Raw genomic sequence first — 26024 nt, 5'->3', positions numbered from 1 at the left:
GCTGGGAAGAGATTGGATACTCTGGTGGGGGGTGGTGGTGGGGTTGAAGTGGGTGGAGTAATGCTTTTGGAGGTCAAGCTGAGAGGCACAAAGAGGGTGTCATCTTTAGGGAATGCTTCCGATGTGCACAGGCACCCTCCCCCCCAGGGAACTACCCCCCATTCCTTCCCACCTTTTAACCATTTGAGTTAAAAAAGTGGAATGCCCACTGCTGCCAGCCTGCCCAGCCAACTGTATTGTAGCATGGGCTGCTGATTTTGGAGCCCGCCCACTTAAAGCTCCCCATAAAGCGGTAGGCAGGTGGGGGGCTAGCCATCCATTGTATTTTATGTGCCCTCCCTGCTGAAGACACGCCTGGCTCTGTAATAGCTATCATATTGTACTCATTTATTTCTATTCGCGCTGTAATTTCATCCATCTTGTTATGAAAGCTGCCTGCATTCAGATAAAGAGCCTTTAATTCTATCTTTTTACCATTTTTCCCTACTCTGACCTTATTTACTGGTGCACTCTTATATATTTATGTCCTGTGCCTTTTTGTCACCTTCTAGTTATCATTGCCCATATTGCTACATTGTGCTATTGCCTATGTTTTGTCTTTAACTTTCCGAATCTCCCCCCTCCTCCCACTACTTAGTTTAAAGTCCTCTCTATTGCTTTGGTCATACAATTCATGGACCTTGGTCCCACTGTGGACTGTCATAAAAAAACATGGCCTGACCATTTACCTCATTGCTGTTTGTGGGGACTTGCTGTGTACAAATTGACTGCTGCATTTCGTACATTATAATAGTGGCAGCAAGTGCCACTCACCTGTTTTAGTGACTTTGTTATGCTCAGAGTGAGAAAGGAAGTCAAGGAGAACTTTTCACCTAAGTGCATTGGGGTTTGACATAAGCCACAGTGGAGGGCCTTTGAAGGCTACTGAACAATAGGTTCCATTAAAGCAGTTCTATGGAGGGATGTGACTTAAGGATATGAAATTTGCTAAATAGGATCGATCTATCAAAATGACTCCATGATATTTTCATCTTAAAATGTTTCCAAAAAGAAAAACATTCTGTGACATTCCGCTCTTGCCTCGAAAGGAAATTGACCCCTAAGACATTACTCTAGCATTTCTTTTGGATTATTTAACACTGCACAGATGGATTGGATTCTGCTGGAAGAGTTTCATTCTAAAAGCAGCACAGGTCAACTAAAAGAATGTGGATATTTTCCCTTCCTTCCTTTTATGAGGCAGCAGGTTTGTCTTAACTGACGAGTCAGTCCTTTTTACTAAGACAAAAAAATAAAAATGATCTCGTCAAAGGGTTTACAACTAGAATTTTAAATAGTCACACGAACATCATTAATGTAGCACCGGACCGCATCAAAACAACTCTGAATGTTTGATTCAATGAAACACCTTTTGACTGGAATGGACTTTTATTAAAATTGGGGCCTTTTCCCTTAATCTTGTTGCGATGGCAATTTTCTTCCAAGCTTCAGTAATGAAGTTACTGGCTCTGGTGGCAGTGTCCAGAACAAAGAAGAATGACTTTACAATTAGATGTAAGCCAATCGGGGCCAATGTCAGGAAATGCTTCACATGCAGAGAGCTGGAGATCTGAAACCCTCTTCTCCAAAAAAAGCTATGGACTCTGATGGTCAATTGGAAATTTAAAAACTGAGTTTGATAGATTTGTTGCTCGGCAAGGTGGAGCTACAGGTCAACCATGATCTGGTTGAATGATGGAGTAAGCTTGAGGGACTGAATTGCTTTGTCCTGTTCCAATGGGCTGGATTTTCAAATGCTGGCAGGGTCCCGGAGGGTGTCTCTGGATCCCTGTGCTTCCAGAATGCACTTCAAATTTCAAAGCGCTGGCGCAGGGGTTGGGTTGGGAGTTGGGGGAGGAAACAGGGGACCCGTTACCCCCAATCAATGGCCCATTAAGCTCCTTGAGGAAGAACTCGTTAATGGGTTGAGGAGATTGATACTACAAATTTTCAAACTGGCTTCAGGCGAACCTGAATCTTAGTGAACAGCTGTAAGGTTCAAAGTGAGGTGAAAGGAAAGGTTTTTTATAACATGGAGGAGAATCTTCTCCTTGTTGGGAGGGGGATTGGGCGCAGGAGGGCGCGCAGCTGGTCGCCGCCCGCAATCGGTTGTGCATTTCGCATGGGCGGGCCAGTTAAGGCCTGGCCAGTGTGACGCGCGTCCAGAAGCGCTGACCGCTCCCTGTGCGGGTGGGGGGAATAGGCTGAGTCAGGGCCTCTGCACGAAAGAGCACAGAAACCTCTCTGATTTTTATAAAATTTTAATAAAGAAAAAAACAATTTAAGACATGTCCCCTCATGTGAAAGTGTCACATGAACTGGGACATGTCAATGAACTTTAATTAAAAAAAATATTTGATTTATAAACCCTTCATGAAACCTGATCCCGCCTGTGGATGAGTTTCATGGTAAATGCGAAGGCCGCCTGGCTCTTCGCCTGCCCGCCAACCTTAACGTTGGATGGGCAGCCCAATTAATTACTTTACGGAGTTTTTAAATAGCCTTAACAGGCCTTTGACAATTCGGTGGGCGCGCAGCCAACTCTGCTGTGCACCCACCAAACTGAGGGTCAGAATGATGCGCGGGGACATCGGGATGCACACTAGATGTCACTACGTGTCATTTTATACGTCGGCAAGTGGGTCTCACCCCCGCTTGCCAACCCGAAGATCCTGGCCATGAAACTGATTGAGCTCTGGGGGATCTTGTGCTGCACCATGTGCATTACCTTTGATTTGGCTGTGTAGATACTTTTCCTAGCCGTTAACGATGCTGGCCCTCTGAGTTGCTACCTACTCTCCTCTGCAAGTCAGCAGCAGACCCCATCATGGCTGCCACCTACCTTTGCTGCTTCTGCTCTGCCTGCAGCTCCCGCCTCCTGGAGATGATCGGTGCCACTAATTGAGCACCGAGGTCTCCTCCAGCCCAATAAGGCCATTTAAATTTTAAAATAGCATCGTGTGAGCTACACAGTTGAGGCATGGGGTCAAACCCGGAATTTATCTGGTTGTTGAGTTCCTGGCCTCGCTTTAAAAATCTGGCCCTATGTTTCTATCTACAAGGCCAAGCTTTAGCTTGAATCAAGAAGTGCATTTTCACCATTTTTTCACCTACATACTATTTATTATGACTATTTATTATGTGCCTTGCATAAGATGAAAACTCCATCATTTTGCAGAGCAAGCATCTCTTTGGATCTGAGTTTCTTTGCTATAAATCTTAACCATGTGTTCAGAGCCAAGAGCCAGGCCCTGTAGAATGAGATACAGGAGAGTTCTCCATTCAAATTGATATATTTCTCTCTGTTGAACTCATTGGAAGCCTTCAAAACTGACATAGATTAGAGTTGGGCCTTTTCTCTGCCAAACTGTCCAACTCGTTTCTTTTTATATGAATCATTTCTGACCGTGGATAGTGTCCATCAGTAGTTAATGCAGCCAAGTTTTCAAAAGGGAAGCCACAGCTAGTTTAAATTTAATGTGGTTCATCTTTTAAGGGAGAAGATGTTATACTTTAGAAACCACTGTTGGTATTATAGTTTAATATTTTTTGCATTTCATTCCTCTCTCTGCTATTTTAATAGAATCATTAAATAATTGTTTATTTAAACCAATTACTTATATTTTAAACAGAGTAATGCCTGATTTAATAAGATAACTATTTTTTTTAAGCTTCCATATTAAAGTATTGCTTCTGGTTGAGATTATGGGAAGCTTTCTAATAGAATTACTTTCATGTTAATTCTGTCATGTATTAAAAGAGAGAGTTTTTTCTATTTAAGCAATGTGCCAGCATAATAGGAAAGCGATGAAAAAGCGCAGCAGGTTGATTAGCAGTTGCAAAGACAAGTTTTGGGTGGAAATCTTTGATAGAGAGTTAACCACATGCAAAGGATCGGAGGGAACATTAGCTTTCGGAGCTTGGAAAAAATTTGGAGGGAACACATCCCTATCAGCCCACTCGATGGGTGGAATCGTCCGTACCCGCTGGCGTCGGGTGTATTCGGTGGCGTGAGTGGACAATATGGCGAGAAGCCCAAAAATTGGTTTCACGACATCGTGAAACCAGCTCGCGATTGTCCGCTCTGCCCACTGATGTCGGGCCGCGATTCCTGCTGTTGGATGATGGGAACCTCATTGTAATACGTCTGCATATCATTAGAAGGCCAGCCTGCCGGAATAGATCCCCTCCCTGCTGGATCGTCTGCCCACGTCGGCATGATTGTACGCTGACATGTTTTCCCAGCAGCATATGAAAGGTGTGCACTTGGCAGGCAGCACTTTGAGGGGAACTCGGAGGGGAAATGGTATATTTCCAGAACTTTTTTGTTCTTATTTCAGGTTTTCATCATTTTGTGTTTTTTTTTTATTTTTAACCTAGCGCTTGTTTGACTAAAATAGAAATTTGAAAACTCCCAGGTTGATGTGAGTAAATCACCTGACGAGAGCAGCTATTATTGTCAATGCCAAATGTTCCAGCAGAATTGACTGGCCTTGGCATTGAATACAACATCAACTGAATGTTGGGATAAGTTCTCCTCACTCGACTTGCTGTGTGTATCTCAGCATAGTTCGTAGAGGGAATCTCATCCAATAGTACACAGTTTCCAGCTGGAATCACCAGGTAACTTAGAGAATCAAGAGAAATGGGGATTGGGTTGGAGTTGAGGTAGAAAGTCCACCATGCACTTACAGAATAGCAGAACAGGCTCAAGGGACTATGACAAAAACAGAATTACCTGGAAAAACTCAGCAGGTCTGACAGCATTGGTGGAGAAGAAAGGAGTTGACGTTTCTGTGGAAGGGTCGTGAGGATTTGAAACATCAACTCCTTTCTTCACCGCTGATGCTGCCAGACCTGCTGAGTTTTTCCAGGTAATTTTGTTTTTGTTTTGGATTTCCAGCATCCGCAGTTTTTTTGTTTTTTTTCTCTAGGGACTATATGGCTTACTGCTGCTCCATTTCTTATGCTCTAATGTTCTTATAACAATCAGGAGAGGAGATGAGTTGTTGGAGATTGGAGCAAACTCTACAAACATGGGATCACATCCCCACTACTTTAACAATACGCAAAACTGCACACAATTTCACACAAGTTTGCATTATGTTGACTATATTACTTAAAGAGGTAGTGTGAGAAATAGAAAAATCTTGAGTGACTGCGGTGGTAGTGTCTTGAGGTTGAAGTGAAGAGATATTGGTGGGAACAACAAAGACAATACTGTGACAATGAGTTTTGTGTACATCTTGATTTAGTGCCTTTCTCTTTAAAACTCTGTCATTGTGCTTGACAGGCAGCTAAAATCAGAATTTAGCACCAAGTTGTATTTTGCGTAGGATAGAATAAAATTATACGAGTTATGAATTATATCCTACTTGTGGTGTTGACAATAAGTCACTTGTTATTTTGTCATTCAGGAGTCCTCAACTCAGCCACTGGTGGGATGCAATGATATCTAACAGGTGTTTATAGTGCATTATCCACACAGTGACATGTTGGCAGGTTGGCTACAATTAATGTTATATTTTGCACACAAAATGCTTCAATTTATAAAGATGCTATACAGGTAAAAATCTTCAGCATGTGGATTCCTCTATCTCAGTGTGTTAAATTTTTAGACTATCACTTAATTTTGTACCTGTACAATTGTACATTTTTACTTTAAGGCAGCCTTCTGTCTCGTAAGATGATGGTTTGCGCTGTGATGGTCAACTCTGTGTTAACCCTCACCTGGTGTGGCTCAGGACTGTCATGGCAGTCTCTGCCACATTTGCTGCAGAGGAAGACAGCGGGCTGAGAAAGTGCAGGACTCCCTGTCCTTTAGAGTCATACATAGAGCCATAGAGGTCCACAGCACAGAAAAAGCCCTTTGGCCCATCGAGTTTACGCCGTTCAAACAAGTACCTAACTATTCTAATCCCATTTTCCGGCACTAGGCCCATAGCCTTGTATGCCATGGCATTGCAAGTGCACATCCAAATACTTCTTAAATGTTATGAGGGTTTCTGCCTCTACCACCCTTTCAGGCAGAGAGTTCCAGATTCCCATCACCCTCTGGGTGAAAAAATTCTTCCTCACATCCCTTCTAAAGCTCCTGCCCCTTACCTTAAATCTATGCCCCCTGGTTATTGATCCCCCTACCAAGAGGAAAAATTCCTTCCTATACACCCTATCTATGCCCCTCACAATTTTATACACCTCAATCATGAACCCCCTCAATCTCCTTTGCTCCAGGGAAAATAACCCCAGTCTATTCAATCTCCTCATAACTAAAACCCTCCAGCCCAGGCAACAACCAGGTAAATCTCCTCTGCACTCTCTCTAGTGCAATCACATTCTTCCTATAATGCGGATTCCAGAACTGCACGCAATACTCTAGTTGTGGCCTAACCAGTGTTTTATGCAGTTCCATCATAACCTCCCTGCTCTTATATTCTATGCCTCTGCTAATAAAGGCAAGTATCCCATATGCCTTCTTAACCACCTTATCTACCTGTCCCACTACCTTAAGGGACCAGTGGACATGCACACCAACGTCCCTCTGATCCTTAGTAGTTCCCAGGGTTCAACCATTGATCGTTTATTCCTGTATCTTGTTTGTCCTGCCTAAGTGCATCACCTTACCCTTATCCGGATTAAATTCCACTTGCCACTGATCAGCCCACCTGACCAGCCCGTCTATATCCTCCTGTAATCTAAGCTATCCTCCTCACTATTTACCACCCCACCAATTTTCATGTCATCCGCAAACTTACTGATCAACCCTCCTACGTTCAAGTTTATATCGTTTATATATACCACAAACAACAAGGGACCCAACATTGACCCCTGTGGAACGTAGCTGGACATAGGCATCGAGTCACAAAAATACCCCTCAGCCACCACTCTCTGCTTCCTGCCACTCAACCAATTCTGGATCCAATTTGCCAAATTGCTTTGGATCTCATGGGCTCTTAACTTCGTTATCAGTCTCCCATGTGGCACCTTATCAAAAGCTTTGCTGAAGTCCAAGTAGACTATGTCAAATGCATTGCCCTCATCTACATACCTAGTCATCTCTTCAAAAAATTCAGTCAAATTGGTCAGACATGACCTCCCCTTAACAAAACCATGCTGATTGTCCTTGATTAATTCTTGCCTCTCCAAGTGTAGATTAATTCCGTCCCTCAGAATTGCTCCCAATAGTTTCTCCATCACTGAGGTTAGACTGACTGGCCTGTAGTTCCCTGGTTTATTCCTTCCTCCCTTCTTGAATAATGGTACCAAATTGGTTGCCCTCCAATCCCCTGGCACCTCTCCAGTGCCCAGAGAGGTATTAGAAATTATTGCCAGTGCCCCTGCTATCTCCTCCAGCCTGGGATACATTTCATCCGGGCCTGGAGATTTATTCAGTTCTAAGCCTGTCAGACCACTTAGAATCTCCTCCCTTTCTATGCTAATTTCTTTAAGTATATCACCGTCCTTCTGCCTGATTTCCATACCCATTTCATCCCTCTCACTTGTGAACACTGACATAAAGTATTCATTTAGAACCCTGCCTATGTCTTCCGGCCCTACACACTATGGTCTTTCCCTAGTTATCCTCTTACTCTTAATGTACTTGTAAAATAACTTTGGATTTTCCTTTATTTTACCTGCCAATGTTTCTTCATGCCGCCTTTTTGCTCTCCTAATTTCCTTTTTAAGTTCCTCCCTACACACTCTATGCTCCTCTAGGGCTTCCACTGCTTTGAGCCCTTGGTATCTGAACATAAGCCTCCCTTTTTCTCTTTATCCAATCCTGTACTTCCCTCAAAATCCAGGGTTCCCTGGATTTGTTGGTCCCACCCTTTGCCTTTACTGGAATACTGTACTCTCCCTATTTCCTTCTTGAACGAGTCCCACTGCTCTGACACAGATTTACCTAAAAGTAACTGCTCCCAGTCTACTCTGGCCAAATCATAACAGATCTTATTAAAATCGGCCTTCCCCCAATTTAGAACTCTGATTTCCGGCCCATCCTTGTCCTTTTCCATAACAACCTTGAATCTAATGGAGTCATGATCACTATCTGCAAAATGCTCCCCCGCTGATACTTCTACCACTTGCCTGGCTTCATTCCCTAAAATTAAGTCCAGGACTGCCCCCTCTCTTGTAGGATCTTCTATGTACTGGCTTAAAAAGCTCTCCTGGATGCATTTTAAGAACTCCGCTCCCTCTAATCCTTTCACACTATGACTAACCCGATTAATGTTGGGGAAGGTGAAACCCCCCACTATTACTACCCTATTATTTTTACACTTCTCTGAAATGTTTGCTCTTCTATTTCTCTCTGACTGTTTGGGGGCCTATAGTACACTCCTTTTTTGCTTTTAAGTTCTACCCATATGGCTTCATTTGTGGAGCCTTCTAAGATGTCATCCCTCCTTACTGCTGTAATTGATTCCTTGATCAATATTGCAATACCCCCTCCTCTTTTACCTCCTTCCCTGCCTCACCTGAAGACCCTATATCCTGGAATATTGAGCTGCCAATCCTGCCCCTCTCTCAACCATGACTCTGTGACAGAAATGACATCATACTTCCATGTGTAAATTTGTGCCCACAACACATCTGCCTTATTCGTCAGACTCTTTGCATTAACATAAATACCATCCAACCTTGCCAAACTCCCTTGTGCCTTAACTGGTCTATAATTTCTATGCCTTCCAGACTCACTTGCTGTCTCTTCTAATTTTGGCTGTGTTCTCCCCCTGCTGAACCTCCTCTCAGGATCCGACCCCCCCTGCCAAGTTAGTCTAAACCCTCCCCAATAGCACTCTTTGTTTTCTCTGGGCCATCTTCTCAGACAGCTGAGCTTTCTGTTTCTACTTGCCTCTTCTAATGCTTTTCCAGTCAGCCTCCAGACATCATGGCTATTGGCATCTGCCTCCCAGTTGTCAGTGTTAATGTCTGCCATCTTCATATCCTGGCTTGCAGGTGCCCTTGAAGATGAGATATGGATGCTCAGAAGGTCATGACCCAGTGACCAGTTCACTGTACAAAAGATCTTTGGATATATGGCCATTGTCCATCTGATGAGTGTGGCTGAGCCAGTGCAGATGTTATTGGCTTAGCATTGAGTGCACGCGATGAACATCCTGGGGGTTACCATTGACCAGAAACTGAAATGGACCAGCCATATAAATACTGTGGCTACAAGAGCAGGTCAGAGGCTGGAAATTCTGCAAAAAGTAACTCACCTCCTGACTTGCCAAAGCCTGTCCACCATCTACAAGGCACAAGTCCGGAGTGCAATGGAATTCTCTCCACTTGCCTGGATAAGTGCAGCTCCAACAACACACAAGAAGCTTGACACCATCCAGGGCAAAGCAGTCACTTGATTGGCACCCCATCCTTCACCTTAAACATTCCCTCCCTCCACCACAGATACACAGTGGCAGCAGTGTATACCATCTACAAGATGCGCTACAGGAACTCACCAAGGCTCCTTTGACAGCACCTTCCAAACCCGCAACCACTACCATCTAGAAGGACAAGGGCAGCAGATACATGGGAACACCACCACCTGGAAGTTCCCCTCCAAGTCACAGACCATCCTGACTTGGAAATATATTGCCGTTCCCTCGCTGCCGCTGGATCAAAATCCTGAAACTCGCTCTCTAACAGCACTGTGGGTGTTCCTACACCATATAGACTGCAGCAGTTCAAGAAGGCAGCTCGCCGCTGTCTTCCCAAGAGCAATTAAACATGGGCAATAAATGCTGGCCTAGCCAGTGCTATCCACATCCCATGAACGAATTAAAAAAAAGTGCTGATAGAATTATGCTCCAGGAACTCTGGGTTGGTGACCTTGTCCTGTCAAAAGATGCACATGGTACATCTGAGACAGAGAAATTGGAAACTGTTCAGTCTTTTCTCCCACCTAGCACATTATGTCCAGCTCTCACTACTGTAGATGAGTGCGCTGAGGATGCAAGCTTGGCACGGTTTGATGTTTTCAGTCAGGTTTCTGTTGTTCCATATTTTCTTACTCAACTTGGACATAACAGCTGCAGGTTTGCGATGTATGTGCTGATTTCAGCCTCAAGTGACAGATTACTGGCGATTGTGGAGCCCAGATATGTGAAGCTATCAACAGCCTCCAGTGTCGTAACTGCACACCCCAGCAAGGAAATCCATGTGGGAAAGATTATATTGACAGGGCTCGATAAACTGGAGAGCGAGTCTTCATACTGATTATCTGTCAAAGGCAGACAACAAGAATCTGGGCCGCAGTCCTTGTGCACAGGACTGAGTCAGTGCACTACAGACCTTTTTGATTTCATAAAATATGCCGCATGAATAAAGGCCGACACGTTCTACAAAGAAATACGATTATTGTTTAACCAGAAAATCTCTTCCAGCTGCTCATAATCGAGCACGCGACAGTAATGAATTCCTGCACATGCACTTCATCTGGACTTTTCCTGTTTTGTAAAGTATATTTTATGCTGAGTAAAATGTGTCACTGAGAATTTTTCTCCTAAAATACAAGTCCTGTGGCATGCCAGGATTGCTTCGGTTTTCCCGAAGATCTAGGTGGGAGCGTGCAACGCGTGGTGTGGTACTGTGCACCATCCCCCAAACCAACACATACACACACACACACACACACACACACATGCACCCAGACATGCATGCACAGTCCAGGAAAATTTCAGGTTTGACCTGAATTAGAGGCCTCATTGCCCCCGGTTGAGGTGGCAGTGGGAATGTGGTGCTGTTACTTTTCTTGCCTGTAGGGGATGCTGTTGCCAGTTTTTTCAGGATCGAGCAGTCGTTTTTAAGTGCAGTCAGATTTGAGCAGACTTTCATCTTTGACCTGTTGGTTACCTGCTCCCCTCCTGATGGCTCAGCTGGTTAAAGCACTAAGTGACCATGCAGACCAGGAATGTCCCAAGTTTGGTCCCCAGGTTCCTGGTGCTTTTGCTGGGGAAGTGGTTTGGAGTGGATGAACTGACATCGGGCTTGAGTTAGAGAGGCAAAAATCAGCCAAGGCTCACCCCTCCTGAGCACTACTATTGGCCTGAATTTAGTGTTCAAAAGAGGTTTACTGCTGGGAGTCAGCCTTGCCGCTGTGGTAGCACCTTTTCCTACCTTTTGAGTCGGAAGTTATAGATTCAATTAATACTCTAAAGATGAGCATTTCTAGGCTGACACATCAGTGAAGAAGTGCTCAATTTCAACGAAGAGCCGGAAAGATCTCCCTTTATTGTGACCAATGCCTCAAATAACATCACTAAAACAGGTTACCTGATCATTTACATCATTGCTGTTTGTGAGACCTTGCTATATGTGGATTGACTGCTGTTACAATGAGTAAACTTCACAAAAGCATTTCATTAGATGTGAAGCACTTTGGGATGTCTTGAAGTCCTGAAAGGTGCCACATAAATGCAAGTTCTTCCTCCTTTAACCTTATACCCAGGCCAAAATCAGGAAAGGAGTGGGCCCTGATTGGTGGATCAAATTGCATGTGGCCCAGATGTCCAAATACCACTTTACAATGGGAGGGTTGAAACCCTGACTGGCCTCTCTGTGCATCAGTAATAAGAGTCTGCACTCCGTGTCACAAATAGTCAGCTGACATGGTTTTCCAAAGAATGGCCAATTAATGCCCAGAGTGTGCACTCACCTCCAATTGCGGATAGCGGGCAGGCTCCTGTTCCTGGAGGGCCAATAGGAGGCCATTAAGAGAGTGGCAGCCTGCCAATGCAGGGAAGAGAGAGAGAGGGCACCTCAAGATGGAGGGGCCCTCAGCACTGTTAAAAATTTTGAAAACAGAAAGGGCGACCTAGCTACAAGATCACCATTGCGGAGGAGGACCCCTCCAGAGGGCGGCCTGTGGCTGTGGCTGTGGGTCACCTTCCTGCACTGGCAGCGGGGAGGGGGATTTAAATTATTCTGGAATGCTGCTCTCTCTGCCACTGAGCCCACCCCATCACCACCACCACCACCACCACCACCACCACCACCCGCACCCCCCCCACCCCCCCACCCCCCACCCGCACCCCCCCACCTCCCCCCCACCACCCCGCCGCCCCCAGGTCTGCTGCCATAATTGCTTCAATTTTCTAGCTGGCCTCTTTGATAATGGTCTGGAGTTGTGAAGAAGCCAGCAAACTGGCACGTTGCACCCATACACCTTCTCCAGTCCTGCCTCTGTGGCTGTTTGAGAATCTGGACCCCCCTGTTTCATCCTGTCCATACCACACAATGGTGATGCTTTGAGCCACCTCACAATGTACAGACCCCATCATACCCGAAGCCATGGAATATCCTGGAAAAGACAAACAACCAGATAAAAACCCAAATCGGTCAGACTTCTGTGTTAGGACCTGGTTAATAAGGCATACAGCAGCCTGGGCTTTTTAAATAGAGCCACAGAGTGTAAAAGCAAAGAAATTATTGAAAAATTATTTATAAAACACTCATTTGACCTCACCTGGAGTATTGTATCCAATTTTGGGCACCATACATTAGGAAATTGCTGACCCTTTAGGTAATCTAAACTAATCCAGAAGACCACTCTGGCACTCATGTTAAGCAGTGACTACCTTTTGTGCAGATTGATCTCCTTCTCAGCCAGAAACAGACCCCTTGTAGGAATTTAACAAATCACTATTCCTTGGAAAAGGAACCACCACTGTTCAGTCCTTACATAGCTTGAGATTGTGAACGCTGGTCCTTCTGGCGTGACCCCTACTTCAAACCATGATATTCTGCCACACATATAGTTGCAACATATAGAGTAGTGTTATTTCATGGCAAAAGGTTGAATGAGGATCAAAGTTGCAGTGATCTTGCAGTGACTGTCAACATAAATTTAATCTTTCAGTGAGGACGTCACCACACATCAACTGAATGGAAAGTCCAGGCTGTCGATGTTGACCATGACACCTGCTGTCGGAAAAAACCCGCCTTCCACACGGCAACAACAGGTTAGACCCCAGTTTGATGGTTATAAAGTAACACTGCTCTAAATGTGCATGCATGTATATAACAAAGATAAGGCAGGTAAAAGTGGTCTTTGCTGATTACACAACATGTGTTCATAGGAAACCAGCAACCAATTTTACAGCTTTCTTTTTCTTTTCCATTGAAGTCATTGTAAGTAGAAGCATAAAATGGTTAAGACACAAAATGAGGCCATTCAGCCTGTCATGTCCATGCTGGGTCTCTGCAAGAGCCACGCAACTAGTTGCACTCCCTTACCCTTTCCCTGTAGCCCCATGCCCTACAGCCATTCTTGTAAATCTTTTCTGTGCCCTTCCCAATGCCTTCTCACCCTTCCTAATGTGTAGTGCTCAGAATTGGACACAATAGTCCAGATGAGGCCAAACTGGTGTTTTATGAAGGTTCACTATAGCTTCCTTGCTTTTGTACTCGACGGGCAGGATTTTTAGGTCAGTGAGCAGGTCCGGGATTGTCCAGGGAATGGACCGCCGACCACAATCGGCCCCTGACCACGAATTCATGCTGGCTGGCCAATTAACAGCCAGACAGCATGAAGTGCGGGTTGAAAGGCTCATCGCTGCCGGGGTTGGGGAGGGAGGAGGGCGAGCGCTGAAGTCAGTGCGGGCGCAGGGGAGTGCTCACAGAAAGCTCCCTGAAGGCAGAGAGCTGCTTCAGGGAGCTGATGACCTGAACAGCCTAAAATAAAGGCCACAGAAATTGGGGGAAAAAAGTGTCCAAGCTTCATAATCAATCACCTGAAAATGTCGGTAATGAAAATGCTACCCTCATGGACATTTATCTTAATTTTAATTTATCACCAGTGGTAAATTTATCATCTCGCCCGTGGATGAAGTTTCCTGAAAAATGCAAAGGCTGCCTGGCTGATTCACCCACCTGCCAACCTTAATGTTGGGCGTGCAACGAGAAATCTCTGTTAATTACCCCGTTAATGGGCTTAGGTGCCCTATAAATTGTCGGCGGTCATGCTTCCGAGTTTAGCGTGCGCCCGCTGACTGAAATAGCGCGATGACATCGGGCCGTCCACAAGACGTCACCACGCACTATTTTAAGCTCCGGCGGGTTTGGGCCTGCACCCGCCCACTCAGCGAAAAATCCTGTGTGTTTCTATTTAAAACCCCCAGGATGCTGTATGCCTTATTAACCCACGTTCTCAACCTGCCCTCCACCCTTCAACGATTTGAAAGCCCTTGCCACCGCGTCCCCCTGCTGCTGCAACCCCTTTAGAATTCTGCTTAGTAAACGATATTCCCCCAGTAAGGATAATAAAGGGGTCTATCGACTGAAGGTTAGATTTCCTGAATGAATAAGAAGATTACATTCAAATCTAATAATAAAATGCATTAGACTCCTGCAGAGCAAATGATAAAGTAGAAAGGTCATTGAAAATGTAAAAAATATTGGAAGACTGCAAACATGGTGATGAAAATATTTGTCAGGAATTATAAAAGCAAATTCCAAAAAACATGCTGCACATTACGAAGACTTAGATAGACATTTTGGTACTGAGGGGTAGTCAAGGAAGGGTGGAAGCAGTAAGAGATGAAAGAGGAAAACTTGTCGTGCGGGGTGAAGGACTAGCAGAGGTGCTAAATAAGCAATAAAAATAGAAAATGATGGGAACATTCTGCAGGCCAGTTTCTCTCACTAGTTCTGTTGAAGGGTCATGAGGACTCGAAACGTCAACTCTTTTCTTCTCCGCCGATGCTGCCAGACCTGCTGAGTTTTTCCAGATAATTCTGTTTTTGTTTTTCTCTCACCACTCTTGTTGCTTGTGTTGTGTAGCACTTTCTGTTTTTTTTTCACATTTCCAGCAGCAGCAGTATCACTCCTTCATTATACAAAATAAGTACTTTTTTTTCCGCTTTCACAGAGGAGATGAATAAATCGGAATTGTAGAACCACTGCAGGTAGTTGCATCACTATTGATGGAGGTTATTATTCAACAACAACTTGTATTTTTTATACCACCTCCAATCCCAAGGCTCTACAAGGAGTGTTAGCGAACACAATTTTACCAAGAGAAATTGTGCTTGTGCCTCAAAGTGACTCAAGCTTAATATGGACAGGTCATTAGGACATAATGGTTTATATCCAGGGATTTCAAGGGAAGGAGATCATTGTCAGGCTAGCTGGATGGGCAAGTTGGGTGACAGCTACCATTCAATGTAGAAAACTCTGGAGTAATACATTTTGAAGTCAGAAAAATTAAATATACTTGAATGATAAGCTTTTAAATGAGGAGCACAGGGACTCAGGTGTTCATGTCATCATAGGTGACAGGGCAATGACATGACACCATAAGAAGGGTAAAACAGAATTCATCAATCTATATCTTTGAGCATAGAATATGTAAACAAGGTGGTAATGAGTTTTTCCAGGTAATTCTGTTTGTGGTAATGTTGAACGTGTACATGATCTTAGGTTGCAGTAGAAATATTGTACATAGTTATTGGTGCCCTATTATATAAAGGATGTAACAGCAATCAAAAATTATGTAATTCAGCCAGCATATTATCTGGAATGAGGTGTTTACAGCAATGAACCGAGGTCTTACTTCGCTAGAGCTGAGAAGGTTAAGGGTGACTCGATAGAGGTCATCCAGACAATGGAGGGTACATGTTGATACATTCTTTCCCCTGTTTGGGAAGTACAAAAAGCATTAAACGGGAGATTTAAAAAATATGATTTATGCTGAGGGAGGTTAGAGAATGGAACCAAAGTCAATAAATTCTTTTAAAAAGGGATTATGTAGTTAGTGGAAAAAGAGAAACATTAAAAGGTATGGGCAGCATTCAGTAGACCAGGATAAGAACAGATGGCTATTCTGGAGAAGAATACCAACACAGACTTCGTGGACTAAAATAAACAGATTAGTAGTTGTATTCAAAAAAAAGTGCAAGGTAACTTAAAAACAGCAAGCTTGTATGAGAAAAGTGCCAGTCACAAAGTATAGCCCATATCTAAAAATGTGATTTTAATTTTTTATCATTCACCATCAATTTAAGAGATGTTTATGGTGGAAGAAAGCATATCATACCACGTATTACACCCGGTGCCACCCTTAGAAGTGTCAGTATTGTATGGTGCAATAATTTGTAAAAAGCTCCCTTTTAGCCCCAACAATAGAGGTAGATTTCCTCTTCATGAATATGTTTCTGATTTTGCTATAGTCAACACAGGGGAATTTCCCCTGATTGTCCTTAAAATTAATCTCAGGGGAACATCCCCATCATTATTAGTTTCATAAATAAGATAAGAATATGCCTATTCCTGGTCAGTTTTGTGCTGTGGACCTGTGCCCATCAGGAAGTGGGTGGAAACTGCCTAAACTCATTTATTGTAAGATCCTTACAGCCGTCAGATGTTTCATCCATCAGTCTAACTTGGATTCAAACACAAGTCCCAGAAGGTAAAATGGCAGCCCCACCCTGTTTCACTTTTCAACATCTTATAATTTATTTGGTATTACATTACATCAACTGTATTGCTCCTATTCCTTCCCTCAACCTGTTTGCCCCTTGACTTCCCTTTTTTTGGTTCATTCATGGGATATGGGCATCTCTAGCAAGGCCAGCATTTGTTTCCCATCCCTAATTGCTCTTGTGATGATGAGTCACTGTCTTGAACTGCAGTCCATGTGATATAGGTACCCTCACAGTGCTGTTCAGAAGGGAATTCCAGCAGCTTGACCCAGTGACAATAAAGGAACGTTGATATAGTTCCAGGTCAGGACAGTGTGTAACTTGGAGGGGAACTTCCAAGTGATGGTGTTCCCATGTGCCTGCTACCCTCATCCTTAATGGTGATAGAGGTCTTTGGTTTGGGTGAAGAAGCCTTGGTGTGTTGCTGCAGTGCATCTTGTAGATGGTACACACTGCAGACATGGAATAAATGTTTAAGGTGGTGGATTGGGTGATATTCAATTGGCTGTTTTATCATGGATGTTGTTAAACTTCCAGAGTATCTTTGGCTGGTCGCTGATGAAGCAGCTGAAGATGGTTGCCCCCAAAACATTACCCTGAGAAACCCCTGCAGTGATATCCTGGAGCTGAGATGATTGGCCTCCAATAACAAGAACCATCTCTCTTTGTGCTCTGTATGAGTTTTTCCCCTCACCCCTAGAATTCAGATCTTTTTACCATGCTTGGATCCAAGCTATAATGAAGCCTGGAGTCGAAACTCAAAGTTGAGTCACCCAAACTGAGAGTCAGTGAGCAGATTATTGGTGACCACATGTCACTTGATAGCACTGTTAATGACACCTTGCATACTTTGCTGATGATTGAGAGCAAACTGATGGAGCAGTAATTGGTCATATTGGATTTGTCCTGTGGATAGGACATACCTGGGCAATTTTCCACATTGTTGTGTAGATGCCAGTGTTGTAGCTGTACTGGAACAGGTTGGATAGAGGCAAAGCTTTTTTTGTATCCAGTGTAATCAGCTGTTTCTTGATATCACGTGGAGCGAATCGAATTGTCTGAAGACTGGCTTCTGAGATAGTGGAGACTGCAGGTGGAGGCTGAGATGCAGCACCCACTCACCACTTCTGGCTGAAACTGGTTGCAAATGCTTTTGCACTAACACGCTGGGTTCCCTCATTGCTGAGGATGGGGATGGTTGTGGAGCCTCCTCCTCCAGTTATTTGTTCAATTGTCCACCACCATTCAGGGCTGGATGTGACAGGATTGCAGAGCTTTAATCTGACCCATTTATTTTAGAGTGTTTAGTTCTACCTATAGCATGTGACTTCTACGTTTTGCATGCAGTCCTGTGTTGTAGCTTCACTGGATTGGCAGCTTGTTTTTAGGTATGCCTGGTGCTGCTCCCGGGTGCTCTTCTCCATATCTCATTGAGCCAGGATTGGCCCCCTGGCTTGATGGTAATAGTAGGGCGGTGGATTTGACAGGCCATTATGTTCCAGATTGTGGTATAATATAACTCTTCTGCCTCTGATGGCCTACAGCTCCTCATGTCTGCTCAGTTTTAAGCTGCTAGATCTGTCCTGAGGCTGTTCCATTTAGCATGATGGCAATACAACACAACATAATGGAGTGTGTCCTTGGCGTGGAATATGTAACTTTGCCTTCAGGAAGGACTCTGTGGCTGTCAGTCCTATATATCCTTTCATCATTTCCTTGCCTTTAAAAAGCTCCTCAGAAACAATTTCTTAGACTTGGAAGGTTGGTTAATTCTGTTAACTCTTCTAACACTGCTCACCATCTGATTCGCCTTTGTGAAGCACTTGACGACGTTTATTCTGACCCAAGGTGCTTCATAAAACATATTGATGCAAGGATTAGATAAGCTGAGTGAAGTGCAAGACAGATGGACTGACTCCCAAGAAGTTTATGATCATCTGTCAAGAAGTAAGACTACACTCTCAGAAGTGCTGTGAGCAGCAGCTTTTCACCTGGCCATGTTTGGAGCTCTTCAGTTTCACTGATCAAAGCCTTTCCAGCCTGGCAGTTTCACTGAAGAAACATTCCCCACTGTGCACTCACCTCAGTGACACTGACGAGTTGCATTTTGGGAAATAGCTCACTATTAAAGCCAGAATGCTTGGTTAAACAGGAATTAGTTGTCTATTTGCATATCACAGTGACATACCGGACAGCCCCTGCTCGCTTGCAAGCTTGCCCAGAAAAAAACCTGGAAGTGGGCAGGAAGATGTCAAGATCCCAACCTGACATCGCTTTCAGGTGATTAAAGTCCTCCACACACTGGGACCTGCCTCTCCTGCCAGTTACCATCCTGCCGTACGCTTCAAAAATAATTAATTGACTTTCAAGTATTTTGAGATGTCCTGAGGATTTGAAAGCATCGTATGAATGCAAGTTCTTTTAATGAGCAATTATCCAACTTCTCATTCTCATCAAGGTTGCAGATTCAGTCTAAGAAAATCCTGGGTGCAAGCCTATGTGGTACCACACAGTGGCGTTACACACTAGAACAATAAAACATTGTGAGACCACTTATTTCCGTATTTCTATTTATTCCCTCGGGCCTCTGTGTAGAATCCAATGTTCAAAGTCTAGCATTTAAAACGAAATAGAAAGGCATACTAGGATAAAACCCTTGATGCAGAATTTTAGGAGGAGAAAATTAAGTTTAGCATCTAGAAAGTAATGAATATTTTAATATATTTTACTGTCAAATATGCCTTAATAACAACTTTGAGTTTACAGTAATTATTACAGACCTCTGAAAAGGTGAGATAAGAAAAGGCAAAATTCACTGAAAAAATATAGACTCACGCATCACCCTAACAAACCAACAGTGACGTTAAAGAAGGCAAAAAAACACATGCAAGAAAAATTTAAGATAAACTCAGGAATCTCTTCCCCAACTCCTTAATCAAATAAACTAGCTAGCCATAATTAATCATTGGGAAATCTAACCATTCCACATCCCTGATACCACCCATACCCATTCTTAGCACATCTAAACCAATTTAGTCACTTTACGCCATTATTTTAAATATTTGTTCATAAGAACAACTTTGGGTCTTCTGTTGAGTCCCATGAACATGCACTAGGTCGGCGGCCTGGGGGGGTGGGGAGGCTAGTTGGGGGCAGTGGGGGAAGAATTGCTCTGTTTGCACTTAACACTGAAGCTGAGTATACCATTTTAGTAAAAAAAATACTAACAAGGGGCTGAATTATACATGGCCCTGGTTGGTGTGTTTCCCGCGGGGGCAGGGGAGATGGGTGCTGACCCCACCACCTTCCCACCCACATCTGTGCTCACCCCCGTAATACAGGGGAGTGGGTGGGCGCTGAAATCGGCATTCAACCTGCCATATTTAAATAGGTAACCAAGGGTCAATTAAGCTTGTGATCAAGACAAGTGATTCTGATAACATGCTGGCCACTCCATAAAACGTTTGGCATGGAGCAGACAGGTGGGAGCAGGTAGCCTAATTTTTTTCAGTTATGTGTTCAAAGGTTGGGAAGTGGGGGTGGTTGTTCTTTGGGGGCTGCCCTTTGCCAGTCATGGGGCGGTCCCCCCTAAGGTCTAATCCCCCATTCTTTCCTACCCACTCCTTCCCTTAAACCCAGCCCTCCCCCCCACCCCTTTGTCTAGCCTACCTAAACCCTCCCGGCCCAAGACCTGGGGCTTACCTGTTCTTGGCCTTGGTTTTTTACTTCTTCTTCTTCTGCAGCCCTGGCAGTGGCCATTAATGCCCTTCTGGTGCTGCCAAGACGTAGAGCTGCCGGCCAATCGGATTGGTTGGCAGTTCCAGAAGACAGGACTGTCCCCCCAGTGAGGGGCAGAGGTCCCATTCACCTCTCACTAATCTGCCCCTGAGCACTTTATGGCTGTGGGGTGGGTCAGTGCGGAGTGTGTCGGCTCCCTGCTGACTTGGTTATGGGGGTGCCCCTGTCTTATTCCTCCCAGGAAATTTTCATAAATGTACTTACAATTCCCCTACACCTGGCAATTGGAGGAACTCCTACCTTTTGGTTGCTCTACAGATGCCAGTGATACTGAATGATTGGCAATTATCTGGTGGATTGCCAAAGTCAGAGGCTAGGAATCCTGCGGCGAGTAACTCACTTCCTGACTCCCCAAAGCCTGTCCACCATCTAGAAGGCACAAGTCAGGAGTGTGATGGAATACTCTCCACTTGTCTGGATGAGTGCAGCTCAACAATCAATGGTCCTGGCACCATCCAGGACAATGCAGCCTGCTTGATTGGCACCCCATCCATTGCCTTAAACATTCACTTCCTCCACCACCAACGCACAGTGGCAGCAGCGTGTACAGTATACAAGATGCCCTGCAGCAACTCATCAAGGCTCCTTTAATAGTACCTTCCAAATCGGCAGCCCCTACCAACTAGAAAGACAAGGGCAGCAACATGGGAACACCAGCAGCTGCAAGTTCCCCTCCAAGCTGCATACCATCCTGACTTGGAAATATATCACTGTTCTTTCACTGCCTCTGGGTCAAATCCTGGAACTCCCTTCCTAACAGCACTGTGGGTGTATTTACACCACATGGACTTCAGTGGTTCAAGAAAATGGTTCACCACCACCTTCTCAAGGGCACTTAGGGATGGACAATAAATGCTGACCTAGTGACACCCACATCCCATGAATAAATATAAAAATAACTCTCCAGGATTGTCCTGCAGTCTCCAGGAATTAAAGATTCATCTCCAAGAGAACGTTGTGAGTAATCCAGGAGAAGAAAAATCATAGGAGAAATAAAAGCTTGGATTTTAGAATTTTACTTTGAATATTTTGAATTTATGAGTCATAACAGCATTGGACATGGAAAGTACAGTTGTTTAAGTGATGGTCAAGGATCATCCAAATAGATAATGAAGAGTCTATTCAATTTCTGATTGATGTGGAAGATATTGTACCGTAAGGATAATCATGTTGGGACACCAATGATGAGAGCGTGGGGGTGGCGTAGTTGCAGGCACCCAGCCATGTGATAAAGCCTCCAAGGATCTGTCCAACCAGAGTTGCCCACCCTGCCTGGTACATACACTTACTTCAAAGTAACTATGGAAGAGGCAACAGAACAGCGAACTACACTTGGTTGAGTGAATAGATATCAAAAAACATTTTTTTTTTACCTAAACTCACTGCACTCACCCCACCTAACTCCTCCTAATAATGCTGTTTATTCTGGTTCTTTGAATGCTCATTTCTCATAAACTTCCATATCTGAAGCTCCACAAGCTCCTTCCCCACACACACCACATCACCTTTATTTCAGAGACATATCTAAATTAGAATTAATAATTGCATGGAGCTGGATACTTTCCAGAGGGCCAGAGTCAAGTTCATTTGTTTGCCAAACCGCCTCACTGTCTGATGTGCAAATATTCATCAGAAATTGGTCTTTTCACATTCAAGATGTCACTCGGTATCAGAACTTGCAATTGGCTGAAATTGAGCATTTTATATCAATATTAAGCCAATCAAAAAACAAATTCTAATTGAAAGCCCGATCCCACCTCTAAAATGGATGAGAGGAACCATGGGAACAGTTCAAAATTTAGTTACTTATAGGAAAAGGTTAAGAAAAATAAAGTAGGTTAAATGAATTTAAAATGACTGTAAATAGACCAAGGAGAGGTCAGCTGAATAATTAGAAAAAAGAGTGTCTGGCCATTTGGGTTTCGACCATGTCCTCGTTATGCATATTTCACTGAGAGCCTGGACCAATAAAAACATTAGCTCAGTAGGGAACCTGTTTTTACAAGTGAAGTGAACTGTTGACATTACTCTGAAGAAGAGTCATACTGACTCGAAATGTTAACTCTGTTTCTCCACCGATGCTGCCAGACCTGCTGAGTTTTTGCAGCATTTTCTGTTTTTATTTCAGATTTTTAGCATCCGCAGTATTTTACTTTTATGTTGACGTTACTTGATTGTCTTCTTTATAATAAGTTCTTCTTTCTGTGGACTCTTTTATCAATGACTCAATATTTATTTGGACAAGATTAAGAGGTGTGAAGTGTTTGAAGACCCTGTTATTGGTACTGTATGTGTGAGTGACACTTTTGTCACATACAATTGTAGGAACAGCAGTTTCTTTTCAAATAACTTTTCCGAATAGGTTTTTTTTTTCTCAGCAGTTCCACACTTGCAATTGTTATCATGTGGCTCATTGGTTATTGTAATGAACTTGATGTACCGGACAGCTTTCTTACTTGAAACAGATAACTATTACAGAGCTCTTTTAGCAACTACATGCTTGAAACAGGTCCATAGCTAGAAAACTCTTGTCCCTAAGATTACCTGCACTTGTAGCTCATTCATCAGAACAATCATGCGACCCCTAAAGGCAGTAAGAAAGGTGATACGTACAATCACTATGTTTCCACACCCTTAAGCTTTTTTTTACATTTTCTATTTACAAATAATATTTTAATCCACAACATATACATATATACATGGGTCATGTGATTAAAGATTACACAGGTCATGCGGTTAAAGATTAAGCCTCAGAGGTGGTTTTCTAATTTGCTTAGAGCGGTCTAGCACGACCACTTAAGATTCTCCCACTGGATCGATATGATCAGGAACTGCAGCGTCAGGGACATCTTAGAAATTGGCAGTTCAGGATTAGATAATTCAACAGAGACATCAGGCATGTCTATTCTAGGTCGATCTATCACCTCAGGGATTAAAGGTTCGACAACAATTACAGGTCGAATAGCTGGTTGTTGGAATGTCTCTCTACTCCTTAGATGATCCATATGTTTTTGAATGATCCAGTCTTCCACTTCCACTTGGAATGACAAGGGCGCAGTCTCAGAGACAATTACACCAGGAACCCAACTAGGATCATTTCCAAAATTCCACACGAAACTGTACCTCCGATAGTAAATCTTCCAGCTTTGCTATGAATATCATGATTCAATTTCAACTACTCTGATTGTTCTCTGCCTTCCCCTCCAAGTTTGGAAACACCAGACTTGACCTTGTACATAGGTGGCACTTCATCGGTAACTCAGACGCTGTTGAACCTATAGTTACAAGAGGAGTTGTACGATAATTTAGAAGAAAACGTGAAAGTTGAGTTTCTAAACTATCTTCGGATAACTTCTTCATTCCTGATTTGAAAGTTGCACTACTCTTTCAGCTGGCCCATTTGATGGGGGGATGATATGGCGCTGTTTTAATATATTTAATTCCATTTAAACTCATGATTCTCTGAAATTCCTCACTAGTGAAGACAGTAGCGTTATCCAAAACAATGACTTCTGGTAGGCCATGTATAGTAAAACATTGCCGCAGTTTCCAGTAGCAGCACATGATGTCGGTGATCTAACTTCATACACACCCATCCCCCACTTAGAAAGCGGACCGATGATCAATAAAAGGTGAAACAGGCAACTTCTGTTGTTGCTGACAATGGAGACAGTGCTTGACCATGCTTTCAATGTCACTGTCTATACCTGGCCACCAGACATAGCTTCGCGCAAGCATTTTCATCTTTGAAATGCCTCGATGTGCACTGTGAGGCTGCCAAGGGTGGTTCTCTTCTTTGTGAAGGGACGACGATCCTTGACCCCCACACAAGGTTCAATATTGACAACTTAACTCTGTTTTATGGGCGTGGAATGGTCTTATCTCCCCAGACACTGGTAAATTTGACCCTCCTTGCAATCTCAGACTTCTGACAAAACTGGACCCCTATTTGATCAATTCCTTATTTGCTTCGCATATACAGGCGAAGAGTCCAAGAAATTCAACCTTCTTGTGGCAGTGGAGCATATACAATGCTATCTGGTAACGGAAGATGACAGAGTCTGTCTGCATTTGCAATATACACACCAGGACAGTGCATAAAGGTGTAATCATACACCAATAAAATCAAAGCCCAATGTTGAATTCTCACTGAGGTTATTGGTGGAATGGCTTTATCCTCACTAAATAAGCCTATTAGTGGTTTATGGTCTGACACTATTGTGAAATGTCATCCATACAGATACTGATGGAATTTCTACACTCCAAATATTACTGATGATTCTTTCTTTTCAGGTTGTGAATAATCCTTTTTGGCTGCAGAGAGGGTTCTGGAGACATAGCCTATTGGCCTCTCTGATTTGCTTTCTGTCTTTTCTCCTTTTGTTTGCTGCAGTTTTGCCTCATCCTTCACTTTGATTTTACAGTAAACCAAATTTCTCTCTGGTGAAACCTTAACTTGGTTCGGTTCGGTGGTTGAGCTACTTATGGGGGAAAACTTTCTCCCCATCAGGCGGGCCGGTTGGGAGTGGGTGTAGGAGGGTGTGGAGCTGCCTCAGGAAGATTAATTTCATAATGTGAATTTTAAATACAGAAGCTAAAAAATCATTTACACATGTTCCCTCATGTGACAGCATCATGTAAGCTGGGACATGTTTTTCAAATGTTCCAAAAATATTTATTAATGTTATAAACCCTTCACAAAACCCCATCTCGCCTGTGGATGAGGTTTCATGATAAATGCAAAAGCCGCCTGGGCTCTTCGCCTGCCCACCAACCTTAAGGTTGGATGGGCAGCTTTCTCGATTGGCTTAATTGTTTGATTAATGGCCTTAGCAGACTTTTGACAGTTCAGCGGGCACGCAGCCAAATGGAAGATCAGAATGACGCGCGGTGACAATGGGATGCACGCCCGAAGTCACTGCACGTCATTTTACTTGTCGGTGTGTAGGGCCCGGCCCCTCTCGCCAAATAGAAGATTCTGCTCACGGCTTCATTACCCACTTGCATCTTGGAAAGCTTCTAATGTTTCTTTTGTTTCAATCAGCTGATTCTCCAGTCCTTCTGTCTCCTTCTTATATCTTTTTGCTTCCCCTTGGAACATTGAACATTGCTGAGTCTTTTCTGCCGACTGTTTCTTCAGTTTGATCAGAGTGGCACTATATTCATTTTGTTTCTTTTCACGATTATCCAATGGAACCAATTTTGACCTGAGGGATCCTTGCATCCTGTGAAGGTACTTTGATTCTCCTAACTCATTCCGAAATACAGTCATATTCTCTTAGCAATTTAGGAACTATTCTCACTTGAAATATTTACGACCAGTTGAGCTTAATTTTTTTGCAACCAATCGCAGCCCTGAAGACTAGGTCCTTCATCTGTCACAATGATCATTAAAAGCTGGGCTGTCTGTTGCCTATAGGACACAGGTACTGTGGTGATGCCCTTTACCTGTACTGAATCTCCTGTGTACACCTTCAGTTGAGCCCTGGTTTGCTCCATGTTCAGTGGCTGGGTGCCTTCATTTAGGTATTTAAATGTGTGTTCTCCCACCACTGTGGTCGCGGCATCTGTGTCTATCTCCATGACTAGAGGCTTCTCATTCACCTTGAAGGGTGGTGATTATTTGTTCAGTTTTTACTGCTTTGGCATTGTTTAGGGAAAAGATATCTGTATCAGCGGCTTCTGGTTCTGTTACATTGTGCATTTCAATCACCTTGGTCTATTGCCTGATGGGCTGTCTTGATTTTGCCCTGCATTGCTTTATTA

General features: G+C 43.6%; 1 protein-coding gene across 3 annotated transcripts in view; it reads left to right on the top strand.

The window, feature by feature from the left end:
• Positions 1–26024, top strand: part of erg (ETS transcription factor ERG) — a 272948-nt gene that overhangs the window by 83325 nt on the left and 163599 nt on the right. For all 3 annotated transcript variants that reach the window (XM_041211606.1, XM_041211609.1, XM_041211605.1), the window contains exon 3: positions 12899–13001. In XM_041211606.1, the coding sequence (XP_041067540.1) occupies positions 12945–13001 (57 nt within the window). In that variant the 5' untranslated portion in view covers positions 12899–12944. The remainder of the gene's footprint in view (positions 1–12898; positions 13002–26024) is intronic.

The sequence above is a fragment of the Carcharodon carcharias genome, chromosome 18, assembly GCF_017639515.1.
Source record: "Carcharodon carcharias isolate sCarCar2 chromosome 18, sCarCar2.pri, whole genome shotgun sequence".
NCBI classification, from domain to species: domain Eukaryota; kingdom Metazoa; phylum Chordata; class Chondrichthyes; order Lamniformes; family Lamnidae; genus Carcharodon; species Carcharodon carcharias.
The sequence above is the reverse complement of the archived record's forward strand: the minus strand, read 5'-3'. Positions and strand labels throughout refer to the sequence as shown.